We start from the raw sequence: 13,581 nt of genomic DNA on the forward strand, positions 1-13,581 counted from the left end.
GAGTTATAGTCTAGTATGGCTGTATCCCATTCATGAGACTCACTGAACCATATTTCCATGATAGCAACAATATTGAAGTCTCCCTCCACCATTAGATCTTGCAGATCTGGAATTTTATTGCCCAAACTACTAGCATTTGTGCTCATAGCTTTCTCCCAGGACAAGCAGGATGGTAGTCCTCAGATATGGGTGACACCATCACGGAACACTTTTGTTAAAGCTTCTAGAACTTTGACTTGGCAAACTGAGCATGCCCAGTATGCCAACAACCCTGCATCCAGCAGGGGTCCCCCTTCAGTCTCTTTTTTTTTTTTTTTCCACGCAGCAGTAGCCACGTGGTTTAAGGAGCTCTTGCTAACATTCCTGACAGGAATTTCCTCACGGAATTTTTTCTAAACATTTTGACAAATTTCACCCCATCCGGGGTCCTCCTATTGACCATCAACACCCACTAATGTTAGGTAAGGCTTTACCTTGTTTTTGCAGTTGGTTACCAACGGTTCTTCTTTGAGGCCCGATGGCCATCGACCGCACCGTGGTTAAAATTTTCCTTAAGCATGGTGACAGATTTTCGATGGTGCCCCGATTGTCCAAGGAGGATGTCAATCACGGACCCGCATAAGGTATTTGTCCTATGTTTGGGGGCTAACCAAGACGTCACGATGTGTACCAGCTGTGCCCAAAGGCCGCCGGGCCAACTCAGAGAAAATGGAGTTTCTATTCCAAACTAAGCAGCCTACTCCATCGAAAACCTCGATGTCATCTGCTCCGTCGCCTTCAACTTCTCGGCACCAGCCGGACACCGGGGGTTCTCTGTCGGCTGGATCCCTTTTGACGATGTCCACCTCTTCGTCTTCTGCACCGGAGAAAGACCGGGCCGAAAATTGGGAAAAACATTGACATCAGAAGGATCAGTCTGCTGCTCCAGGGAAAGCCTCGATGTCGGCATCGACAGAGCTACCAAGGAAGAAGGCCTGCACAGAGGAGCCCCCATCATCCTCCATGCCCGAGACACTGAGACGTTTCCCACCTTTAGTGGTGCTGGGAGCCGAGACTCCACTCTCACTGGTGGACCCTCCGGCGACGCCTGTGCAGCCTCCGACTCCGGAACTGGTCTTTCAAACACCAGCTTTCCGTGAGGAATTGACCCGGATGGTTCCAGAGGCAGTCATCCAAGCACTTCAAGGACTCCCACCTCTATCGGCACCGGCACAGACTCCGATCTCCGACACGGATCCGATGCCTGTGGTGCTGGCTCCATTACTGGACAGGCTGGATATGCTCATCGACGCACTTCCACCAATGCCTTCGAAAACACAGATTCCCCTGTCATCGGAGGATGACGAATCATCGATGCCAGACCCGGTTCCAGGGCCATCGGGGGTTTGTCCACCGAAGTCGCCGAGGTGCCTCCCGCGTCGTCGGTGCCGCGTCGACCCTTATCGGTGCCTCTTCCAATGCCATCGGTTCCATGACCTGATCCAACGGGAATAGGACTCTTCCTTCCATCAGGAGGCCCACCAGAAGCTGGTGAATCAACCATACCAGCCCTGGGATGATGATACCTTAGACCCTCAGGACACTGATGACATCCCCTCTGAGCCATCTCCTCCTGATGATAGAAGATGCTCCCCTCCAGAGGATCTGTCTTTCATCAGCTTTATAAAGAAAATGTCAGAAACCATTCCTTTTAAGCTTCAAACAGAAGAAGACTCCAGGCACAAAATGCTTGAAGTCCTCCAATTTGTGGATGCCCCCAAGGAGGTTATGTCTATTTCAGTTCACGAAATCCTCCTTGAACTTCTACAGCGTACCTGGGAACATCCAGGCACTGTACCACCAGTGAACCGGAAACCGGTGTGAAGGTTTATACCAACATCGGTATAGAAAAATCAGGAAATAAATAAAATTAAACAGATGTCACCTACTTGGTTCAAGCAGCTCCTGGGTTCCAAAAGACCCAGCTGTCTCACCATTCCATAGTAGTGGAGTCTGCTCAGAAGAAGGCAAGAAGACCTTGGCCTCATTCTTCTACACCTCCTGGGAAAGAACAGAGATTTCTTGACGCCTTGGGACATAGGGTGTTCCATGGCTCCATGCTAATTTCACGTATAGCAGCCTACCAGCTATACATGACGCAGTACACAAGAAACCTCTTCAAGCTGCTGCAAGACTTTTCTGAATCCCTTCCAGAAGAGTTTCAGGACCAGCTCAACACCATCCTCAAGAAGGGCCTCGATGCCGGAAAGCACGAGGTCTGAGCTGCATATGACATCTTTGACACCGCTTCTAGAGTGTCTGCAGCTGGAATAAGTGCCAGGAGATGGGCATGACTCAAGTCATCAGATTTATGGCCAGAAGTTCAGGAGAGATTGGCTGACCTCCCCTGTACAGGCGATAATTTATTCGGAAATAAGATACAGGAGACTGTCACACACCTCAAGGACCACCACGAGACACTGCGTCAGCTCTCTGCTGTACCCTCTGATTTTCCCTCTTCTTCTAAACTATTGTTCAGAAGAGAGGCCAAGAGGATAACCTATAAAGCTGGTAGTTATTATCTTCCCCCATCTCGCTCTCGCCCAGCCAGGCCATACCAGAAAGGTCAAGCCTGTCAATCCAGACCTCAAAAAACCAAACCAGCTCTGCAGCCCGGCCCGGCTTCTGGTTTTTAACTCCCTGCTAGAGAGCCAATGTCAACTTCCACCTCTGCCAGTGGGCGACAGCTTGTGCCATTTCACCAATACATGGTGCACAGATACTACAGATCAATGGATTCTCTCGGTAGTGTCTCAAGGTTACCATCGCAACTTTCTTTCGGTGCCATCGGACTCCCCACCTTGTCCGGGGTGAGGTTTAACCGACCGCTCACTGCTTCTGGAGGAGGAACTAACAACCCTCCTCCGATCCAATGCCATAGAACCAGCGCCCACTGTACAGCGGCGAAAAGGATTCTATTCTCGATATTTCCTAATACCGAAAAAATCAGGAGGTATTCCACCAATCTTGGATCTTCGAGCCTTAAACAAACATCCGCAAAAGGAAAAGTTCAGAATGGTAACCTTGGGCTCCCTACTCCCGCTTCTTCAAAAGGGAGATTGGCTTTGCTCTCTAGATCTACAAGACCCATTTATTTTTATTTAAACTCTTTTCTATACTGTCGTTAAGCTAGAAGCAGTCACAACGGTTAACAATATGGCACTTAAAATAATGTTGTTTAACTGTTATTTTAACATCTAGACAGGTGCCTGTAAGGTATGGTACAGAGTTTCATAATAGCTATAAGATGCTAGGTGAGGTTGTGTGTTTAGGTTTATCAGGTCGGTTCAAAATTATTAATAATTTACATGTTATCTGTTACTGCTTAAAAGTAAAAACACTCATGAGTTAGGGGGTGTTGTGTCAAAGCACAAACACATCGCTTTCTACAATTCTTTGGATTCTATTCTTCATTCTCTTTGTGGTATGCTTGTTTAAATAGCCATGTTTTTAGGCTCTTTTTGAATAGTTTGATGTCTTTTTGCAGTCTGATTTCTGATGGCATGGTGTTCCATAATGTAGGCCCTGCTAATGATAGGGCTCTATCCCTTACTTGAGCTAGTCTTGCAGTTTTAACGGAGGGAATAGTTAGTAATGGGATCACAGGTTGAAGTTGAAAAAATGTTAAATCAATTGAACCCTGCTACACACGTAATAGACACCATTCCCGTTACAGAACTAAAAAAACTAGCCAACACAATAACCCCAACACTAAGATCATCAACCTCTCACTAGAAGAAGGAGTAATGCCTGATACCTTGAAAGGTGCCATAATCAAACCAATCATTAAGAAAAGGAACCTCGACCCCCTAAGTCTTAACAACTATAGACCAGTCTCCAATTTACCCCTATTAGTCAAGCTAATTGAAAAAAACAGTACAAAAACAGTTGTCAAACCACATTGAAAGTAACAACATATTAAATCCAACACAACATGGTTTTCGCAAACACTACAGTACTGAAACTTTGCTCTTAACCCTATCAGATACTATCTTAAGAGGTTTCGATACAGGAACACACTACATTCTGGTGCTATTAGATCTCTCTGCAGCATCTGACACAGTAAATCACAAAATACTACTCAATAGGCTGAAAGAAATAGACTCACTAACAAACCAATAAAATGGTTTGAGTCATACTTAAACAATAGATGTTTTCAAGTTCAAATCAAAAATATACTTTCAGACAAAATCAAACTGCAAACCGGTGTCCCACAGGGATCAGCCCTGTCAGCAACACTTTTCAACATTTATCTACTCCCAGTATGTCACCTACTAGCAGGTCTCTGAATCATACATTACATATGCGCAGATGATATACAGCTACTGCTACCTATTGTAAACACTATCGAAGAAACAATGAAACTTGCCATTATGTATCTTGAAATAATCAACAGCTCTTAAATCAGATGGAACTGGTTATAAACATCAACAAAACAGAATTCTTACACCTTGAACGTAAAAACATACATCATATAAACCAACATCCACTATCAAAAATACTCAAACCATTGAGTTAGCAATAAAAGTACGAAATCTAGGAGTAATTGACCCTGAGCTAAACATGGAACAACACATCTCACTGAAAATAAAAGAAGGATATGCAAAACTGATTCTGAGAAGACTAAAACCTCTAACGCTAAACAATTTTCGCAGAGTTCTACAGGCAATGATATTCGCAAGCACAGATTATTGTAACTCCCTACTTTTAGGATTACCACAATCCACGATTCGGCCAATAGAAATATTACAAAATTCAGCCGCTAGAATTTTGACTGGCAAAAAAAAGAATGACCACATTACAGGAACACTTGCTGATCTACACTGGCTTCCACTTGAACAAAGAATACAATATGTCACTTTGTATAATTCATAAATTAATACACGATGAAAAAGCAGACTGGCTTAACACTGCACTGCGCATACACGTCCCGCAAAGAAACCTGAGATCTGCTAATAACGCTTTACTAACTGTCCCCTCTGTCAAATTAGCACGCCTCAAGCAAGTAAGGGAAAGAGCACTGTCACTGGCTGACCTGTGCTATGGAACACCATGCCTCTTGAAATACGGCTGCAGAGAAATCTGAAAATATTCAAAACCAATCTGAAAACCTGGCTATTTAAACAAGCTTTTTACAAAGATAAAGATAAGGAAAAAAACAGTTGAATGATAAGGACGCACCAAACTAGAAGTTAGTACTTGTAACATACAAATGCATTTTAATATTAAATTAAATCCGCCTAATATGTTCCTAACAAACAAGCTTAACGTACAACACATAGGGTTTTTTTATATTAATTTGTTACCGCTCCACGATGGCACATGTTAATTTGTAATCTATACCACTCATATTTTTCATTATCGTGCCTTTTTGTAAACCGTTGTGATGGTTATCTAACTCAACTAAGGTATAGAAGAGTTCTTAAATAAATAAATAAATAAATAAATACATAAAGCCTTGTCTGCGGCTCTCAGGTTCCTGTTGGGGAAGTGTACTTTCAGTGCAGTGTTTAGCCATTCTGTTTTTTCGATATGGATTAATTTGTGTATGCTACATAGTGATTTTTATTGTATTCTCTGTTCAATGGGTAGCCAGTGTAGTTCAATTAGGGTGTCAGTGATATGGTCCCTTCTACTTTTTCCAGTCAGAATTCTCGCCGCTGTGTTTTGCAGTATCGGGAGTGGTCTAATTGTTGTGTATGGTAAAACCCAGGAGTAGGGCATTACAATAGTCAGTGCTTGCAAAGATTAATGCTTGTAGCACCGATCGAAAGTTGTTTGTTGTTAGCATGGGTTTTAATCTCCTAAGAGTCATAAGTTTGTTGTAACCTTCTCTTATTTTGAAAGATATATGTTTCATATTCAGTTCAGTGTCAATTATCGCTCCTAGGTTGCGTACTTTTTCAGCTAGTTCAATCTTTTGGTGTTTTTGAGTGTGTTAGGATTTTGGATGATTTCTAGATTTTTTATTTCTAGATGTAGGAATTCTGTTTTCTCTATATTAATAACTAACTCCATTTGGTTGAGAAGCTGTTTGATAATATCTAAATACATATTGGCTAGGTGCAGAGTTTTTTCGATTGTATTGTCAATGGGAAGAATTAATTGAATATCATCAGTGTATATATAGTGCATTATGCCCAGTCTAGCTACTAGGTGGCATAGTGGCAGCATGTAAAAACATAAGAAGAAGAAAATGCCATACTGGGTCAGACCAAGGGTCCATCAAGCCCAGCATCCTGCTTCCAACAGTGGCCAATCCAGGCCAATCCAATGTTAAATAGTGTGGCGGATAGGGCCGACCCTTGTGGGACTCCTGTTTGAAGTTCTATTTTATTTGACATTGTATCTTTGATCAGTACTTGGAAGTATCTGTTATTTAGGTATGATTTGAACCATTTAATTGTATTATTGCTTAGTCCTATTTCTTCAAGGACCTGACCCTCAAGACGGTTTTCCTGGTAGCCATCTCTTCTGCTCGCCGGATCTCAGAACTTCAAGCCTTGTCCTGCCGGGACCCTTATCTGCGTTTCTCCGACTCCGGGGTTTCCCTTCGTACGGTGCCATCCTTCCTACCAAAGGTGGTCTCGGCCTTCCACGTCAATCAAACGGTGGAGCTTCCAGCGGTCTCTCCGGCTCCTGGACGTCAAGCGTGTACTGCTCCGTTACCTGGAGGTTACCAATGACTTCCGGGTATCCGATCATTTGTTTGTCCTCTGGTCAGGACCGAGGAGAGGTTCTCAGGCATCCAAGACGACTATCGCTGGATAAAGGACGCCATCTCATCGGCTTACATTACGGCGGGGCGGGTGCCGCCTCGCAGCGTCTCGGCTCATTCCACGCGATCCCAAGCGGTGTCCTGGGCGGAATCTCGTTCCGTTTCGTCCCAGGAAATCTGCCGTGCGGCGACATGGAAGTCGTTGCATATTTTTTCCAGACATTACAGACTACACCTGGCGCCTCAGTGCACAGGTTCTTTTGGCGATAAAGTTCTCCGAGCAGGTCTCGCAGGACCCCACCCGGTTTAGGGAAGCTTGGGTACATCCCACTGTCTGGACTAATCCAGGTACGTACAGGGAAAAGAAAATTATTCCTTACCTGCTAATTTTCGTTCCTGTAGTACCATGGATCAGTCCAGACGCCCACCACTAGGGGTTTCATTAGGTCCTGCTCGGATTCTTCCAGGTATCTTTCATTCTGTTTGTCTCTGATTATTGTTACTGTTCACAGCTCCTCACAAGTTGACTGTTGCTGGTCCCATTGACCGTTTGTTTACTTATATCTTTCTCTGTTCCTTTTTGGGAACGGTTCTGAATCCAAAATGTTGTGTTTTGCTTTTGGGCTTTGCTATGCGTAATACTGAGCTCCAGCAGAGGGTGCACTACTCTATATGCTGACGCTCTCAAACTCTGTTCTGACTCCATCTGCTGGTCGGGGGATATAACCCACTGTCTGGACTGATCCATGGTACTACAGGAACGAAAATTAGCAGGTAAGGAATAATTTTCTTATGATCTGCCTTAAGACAGACTCCACAGTTGTTACATTGACTAACATTAATTTTGTTAATTTGTTTTGATGTGGAGCTCTTTTAATGTGATATAGATTTGAAATATACCTTGTTACCAATAACTGTAATTTTGTACCCTAGAGAGTATTAGAAGAGAGAGCTCTGGGGTAGAAGGGAGGGTGAGAGGGCTTTTAACAGTTGAAGTTATTAGCAAACAAAATTATCCCTGACTGACTTATTGGGTGCTTTTTTTAATCCACTGTAAAGTTAGGTTTAAGGGGGAAGGGATTGTTCCCTCCCCTTTAGATCTAGCTACAAAAACAATCTAGAATCCACATGTTTCTTAAAGCAGCCTTCCCGACTCAGGTAGCTTGGACAGAATTTCTATCTCCCCTTATTTTGCTGGTCCCATTTCTCCCGAAAGCCTCACCCCCACAAATGTTTAAAATACCTTAATCTAAGAACAAAACTGATGTTGCTAATCATCAACAGATTTACCTCACTGACAAGATAAATCCTGGCCTCTCTCCAAACTTTAAGTCCAAGAATTTTCAAAACTTAGCTTAACAATGCTCTTCAACCACCATTAATTTGTTCTTCACTCAAAGGATTGAGAGGTTTGAGATTTGTGCGCCTAGTGGCGCGTGCTTCCGGTCCTCTTCTACTGCAAAATGTGCGGGGCCTCTGGAAGCTGGAGCTGTGAAGTTTGAAACCTAGATTGCTTGCTGTGACCTCTGGAGTCCTCTCTCAGGGGATTCTGGGAGCAGTATGCAGATGAAACTTCTGGTCCTCTTCTTCTGTGTTGGGTGTCCTCAATTTTCTTAATAATTTCTTTACTCACACTTAGCTTTAGTGTGAGTAAATTGGCTGTATTTGAGCTAGCTATGAATAGTATTTGAAGTTTCTGTTGCATGCTGTGGAAAGCTACTTCTCTGTGGTTCCATATTTTTTACATTTCTTGTTGTCTTTAATGTATTGTCTATGATTTTGTCACATCACATTTAAGACTGATTTTCCCTTTATTTCTAATGCTTTTCAAGGGGTTTTGCCACTCCAGTCTTCCTCCTTTTATAGCAGCAGGTCGTCTTCCAAGGATTACTCTGCTGGGAATTCGTACCTTGATAGGTAAGCATATAGCTCTAACATATGTGTTTGTACAGACAAGAATTGGAGTCGGGCCAGCTCAATGTCTCAGTGGCAGTGCTATTCATTACTATGTGGTGGTCTCTGGGTTTGGATTTTGGCTCATTTCTTCTGTTGCTTGGGTCGGGTCAGCCAGGACTCTAGGAATTGGTCATCACACTACAGCAACTTCTAGTGGCCAGATTTGGGGTTCATGATTGCAGTGTTCTGAAAGGAGCCCTGGTGCATGATCCTCAACTAAGGGCAATCACTGCAATGACTGGGAGGGAATATAAAATAAAGGGAAATAGTCCATGGGTAGTTGCAAATGAAGGCTCATGGCACAAAATCCTAGCCTCAGTTTTGAATGAGCTGGAAGTCCAAGGGAAACTGCCAGGTCAAAAAAAAGTAAAGAATTGTACTTAATGGACAAATGCATCTTAAAATTAGAGATGTGAACCGGAATCGGTTCCAATTCCGATTCACATCGTTAATTTTTTTTAGTGAGGCCCGATTGCATTTTTGTTTATCGGCTGCGCCTGAGCCGATAAACAAAAAAACCCACCCCGACCCTTTAAAACTGACCCCCTTAGCTTCCCCCACCCTCCCGAACCCCCCCCAAAACTTTCTACAAATACCTGGTGATCTAGCGGAAGTCCCGTGAGCGATCTCCCGGCGCCATCTTTAAAAATGGCACCGGCCATCCAGTGCTCCTACCATGTGACAGGGGCCGGCCAATGGCACGGATACCCTGTCACATGGTAAGGGCAAAGGGCCATCGGCGCCATTTTTATTAGCGCAGCTGACGGGCCGAGACCAGGAGATCACTCCCGGGACTTCCGCTAGATCACCAGGTATTTGTAAAAAGTTTTTGGGGGGTTCGGGAGGGTGGGGGAAGCTAAGGGGTCAGTTTTAAAGGGTCAGGGTGGGTTTTTTTTTTTTATCGGGTCATCGGCGCCATTTTTATTAGTGGCAGCCGACGGCCCGAGAGTGGGAGATCGGTCCCGGGGCTTCCACTGGACCACCAGGTACATGTAAAAAGTTTTGGGGGGGTTTGGGAGGGTGGGGGTAGGTAAGGGATTAGTTTTAAAGGGTCGGGGTGGGTTTTGGGATTGTTTTGCTGTGCCGGTTTTCCCACCCTCCCCCCAAATAACTCCCGTTAGTGGACACCAACCCGATTAACGATTTTTTCACGATAAATCGGGGGAATTTCTATTGTATCGCACTCTTTAACGATTATTGACGATTTAAAAAATATCGGACGATATTTTAAATCGTCAAAAAAGATTCACATCCCTACTTAAAATATAAAATTACCTGCATTTTTTAAACTTGTACAAATTTAAATCCTTTTGTGCCTGTTAAAGTGAAAAAAGAGCATTGAATTATACTTAAATCACTTGTACTTAGTAGAAATACTTGAGAAGGGTATGTAGCACTTGAATTAATTCTTCCTCATTGACTGTTTCCTCAGTGTAAGACTGAATCATGCAAAGCGAACCGTTGAATGTGTGGCCATTTCTTGGTTTTACATGAACAGTGGCTTTTCTGTCGATAAGCAGGGCTGAATTAGCCATAACAAGTGGGCTATATCATCCAGCAGCACTGAAGGGTCCTGTTAAAGCTAGTAGAGCTTTTGCTCTACTGAATTTGTACAGGAATTTCCGCTTGGGCATTGCCTCATGAGCCGCCTTAGTCTTTTTTTTTCGTCCAAGCACTAACACTACATTTACCTCTTCTCTCTGTTTTTCTTAGAAAATTGCTTCAACAACCCTTAAACAGCACTTTTCAGTGCTACCTTTTCAAAAACAAAAAAAAAAAAGATTTTTTTCATTAGAATGTCTTTTAACAAAAAAGCCACAGTAAATCGGTTTAAAATTGTGGGTATGGCAAGAAAATGTCCATTGCTGATGGACATGAATTCTGCTTCCGCTGTCTTGGTCCAGACTGTGACCAAGTAAATACAATGGTCCAGGGCTTGTCATTCATAAACTAAGATTGTTCATTTAGTTATCAATTTAAAAGACACCAAATAATTTAAAAACCTTTAAATTGAGAGACATACTTAATCAAAACAGCTTTTAAAATTTTAGGAATTGAATAAAAATAAGATGCAGACAGAAGTCCAGCAGCAAATTGGGGGCTAGCCAGTCTTTTGCACCAAGTACCACATGTATGATTATTTATCTGCTGGTGAGAGATTGTATGTGTACACCCACTGCAAAGAGCTCCTGTCTCAGTTTAGTGAGTCCGCTCTCTGGAGGTCAGAGTAGCAGATTTGGAGGGAGACAGAGAGGTATATAGAGAAGACTTTCAGGGACATAGTGGAACAGTCAAGCAGCCCTTGTGCTGCTTTGAAAGAGCAAGGTCATGTGGAAGGAGACCATCACCTTGGTGAAGCATGAAGTGATCCTGTAATGGACCTGCCCTCCAGCTGATGTTTTATGTTTATTCATTTTTAATGGATCGCCTCTTAGATTTATAAAGCAGAACGATGTACAATAGTCAAAATGTAGTTAATTGCTAACAGAGCAAAACTAACAAAACAAGTTAATATCACCAAGGATGGCTGTCTAGGGCCATGTGCCCAAGAGTGGGAGGGGTAAGAGCCGCTGTTGTAGTGAGTGATTTGATCATTAGGAATGTAGGTGACTGGTGGGTGTAAGGATCATTTGATAACTTGCCTGCCTGGAGTGAAGGTAGTGACCTCACATGCCAGCTAGATAAGATTTTAGAGAGTGCTGGGGAGGAGCTGACTATTATGGTATATGTGGGTTCCAGTGACATAGGAAAGTGCAAGAGGGAGGTTCTGGAGGCTAAATTTTGGCTCTTAAGTAGGAAACTGAAATCCATTTACATTTATTTATATTTCACCTTTCAGCTCTTCAAGGCAAATTATATTCTGATACTGTAAGTTTTTGTTTGGTAGGAAGTGATCCTGTAGCTAGCACCTGCCTTCCAGTTGGCTGTGGACCTTTCTCTCCTGGGCACATGCCTCACCAGGGCTATGTTCCCAGGAGAGAAGGGTCCAGAACCCCCAGTGTTGCATTCTCAGAAATGCTTCCCATTCCATGCACAGGACCTCAGAAGCAGGCTGAGCTCCAGAATTTTTATGTGGATGAGACAGTGATATAGGGAAGAGGGTTTTAGATTTTAGGAACTGGGAACATGCTGAGAAATGTAGAATAGTGAACTGCATATATCCTGCACATATGTAGTTATAGCTCTGTGAAGCACTATGATCACTGAACTTACCAGAGAATCATCCAGCACGGATGACATCATTCCTGGAAGGATGGAACTAAGTTTGTTATTCTAACTGATAAGAAGAGGCCTGTGGCCTATAAGTAAGAGCAAGCTTAAGTACACATGTTAAAATATATATTGATTGGCTATTAAAGGTAATGGGTGTGGATTATGCAGATGTCTGATAGTAGCAGATCCAAAAACCTTTATAAGCTGAAGCACACGTTAAGAACGCTGAGCAGGTTTTGAACAGACTTTGTACACCTTTGCTTGTACCATTTTCTCTCTGTATCTTCTTCTGCTCCATAGAGGAATTGTCCGCCTTCCTCTATTAATTACCTTTCTCAATAAACCTCTTTCTTTATTATTGTTTGAAGCTGGTATTCATTCTGTAATTAGATAGAGGGGATGCCCCTCTTTTAACAGAAAGGAGTAACCTATTCTGATGAGATGGGCTCCACCTTAACCAGAGTGAAACCAGGCTGTTGGCACTAACATTTAAAAAGGAGATAGAGCAGCTTTAAAATTAGACCATGGGGGAAATCCGACAGTTGCTCAGAAAATACCTGCAAACCTGGAAAGTTAGAATATTCTAGTAGAGAGGTGGTGTTTAAGGCTGACGTAGCCCAGATGGACCTAGACAGAGGCCCCAGATGTGAATGACTCTAAACTGCGTGAAACATTTGCTAATGAGCAGGTTGTGAATATAAAGAAAAATAAAAATATAAATAAAAAAACATGCTTTAAAATGTGTGTATGCGAATACCAGAATTCTAAACAATAAAGATTGCTGTAGAATATATGGCAGCATACGAAGATAATGACATTATAGGCATTTCAGAAATGTGATGGAAGGAGGATAACCGATGGGATACTGTGAAACTGGAGTATAAATTATATTGTCATGATCAATGTTTCTTCTAAGGATTCGATTGCTGTGTGCAAAAAATTTGGTTTCATTATCCTATAAGCACTACTTTCTTTGATGCAAAAAGCCTATCAGTTTTATGCTCACAGCAACCCAATCCTTAGAAGCAACATTGGCACAGCATGCACATAAACTTTTTCCACAGATAAGCAGGCTGAATTAGCCATGCTTTTGGGAGCTCCCCCGGCGGCTCTCGGCGGGAACTTCTCCTAGCAGTAGCAAAGCTTTGCCGCTGCACACCTTTGCGGTGCCTTCCTGCGTGGTCAACGATCTCTTCTTAGTTCTTGCCTTTCCCGCACAGTGATTGGGTGTGGATTCTTCTCCTCTTGTAAATCTCTTCTCTCTACTTCACTATTGTGAACCCCCAAGAGCAATTTTCAGTGCTAATACGGCTCCTAAAGCTCCCATTTTCAAATTTTGCCAATGTGGCAAAATCATGTTTATAACGGATGGACATAACTATTCTCCCAGGACAAGCAGGATGGTAGTCCTCCATATGGGTGACATCATCAGGCGGAGCCCTATTACTGAGCACACGGAGCATGCCCAGCATGCCATTATCCCTGTGTCCACAGGGGTCTCCCTTCAGTCTCTTTTTTTCCGCGCTGCAGTTTGCCTCGTGTTTAGGAGCTGTATGAGATTTTTCTCACAACTTTTCCTCACGGAAACACTTGAAGTTTTACTTCATAAATAATTTCCCTACACGGTTCTCCCTTCGCGTACCTTTCATCGACGC

The 13,581-nt window shown here is 43.1% G+C and overlaps 1 protein-coding gene across 5 annotated transcripts in view; it reads left to right on the top strand.

The window, feature by feature from the left end:
- The window catches only part of USP37 (ubiquitin specific peptidase 37), a 539,331-nt gene that overhangs the window by 169,288 nt on the left and 356,462 nt on the right, over nt 1-13,581 (top strand). For all 5 annotated transcript variants that reach the window (XM_029605048.1, XM_029605049.1, XM_029605047.1 and 2 more), the window contains one exon: nt 8,590-8,674. In XM_029605048.1, the coding sequence (XP_029460908.1) occupies nt 8,590-8,674 (85 nt within the window). The remainder of the gene's footprint in view (nt 1-8,589; nt 8,675-13,581) is intronic.

This window comes from Rhinatrema bivittatum, chromosome 6 (genome assembly GCF_901001135.1).
Source record: "Rhinatrema bivittatum chromosome 6, aRhiBiv1.1, whole genome shotgun sequence".
NCBI lineage: Eukaryota > Metazoa > Chordata > Amphibia > Gymnophiona > Rhinatrematidae > Rhinatrema > Rhinatrema bivittatum.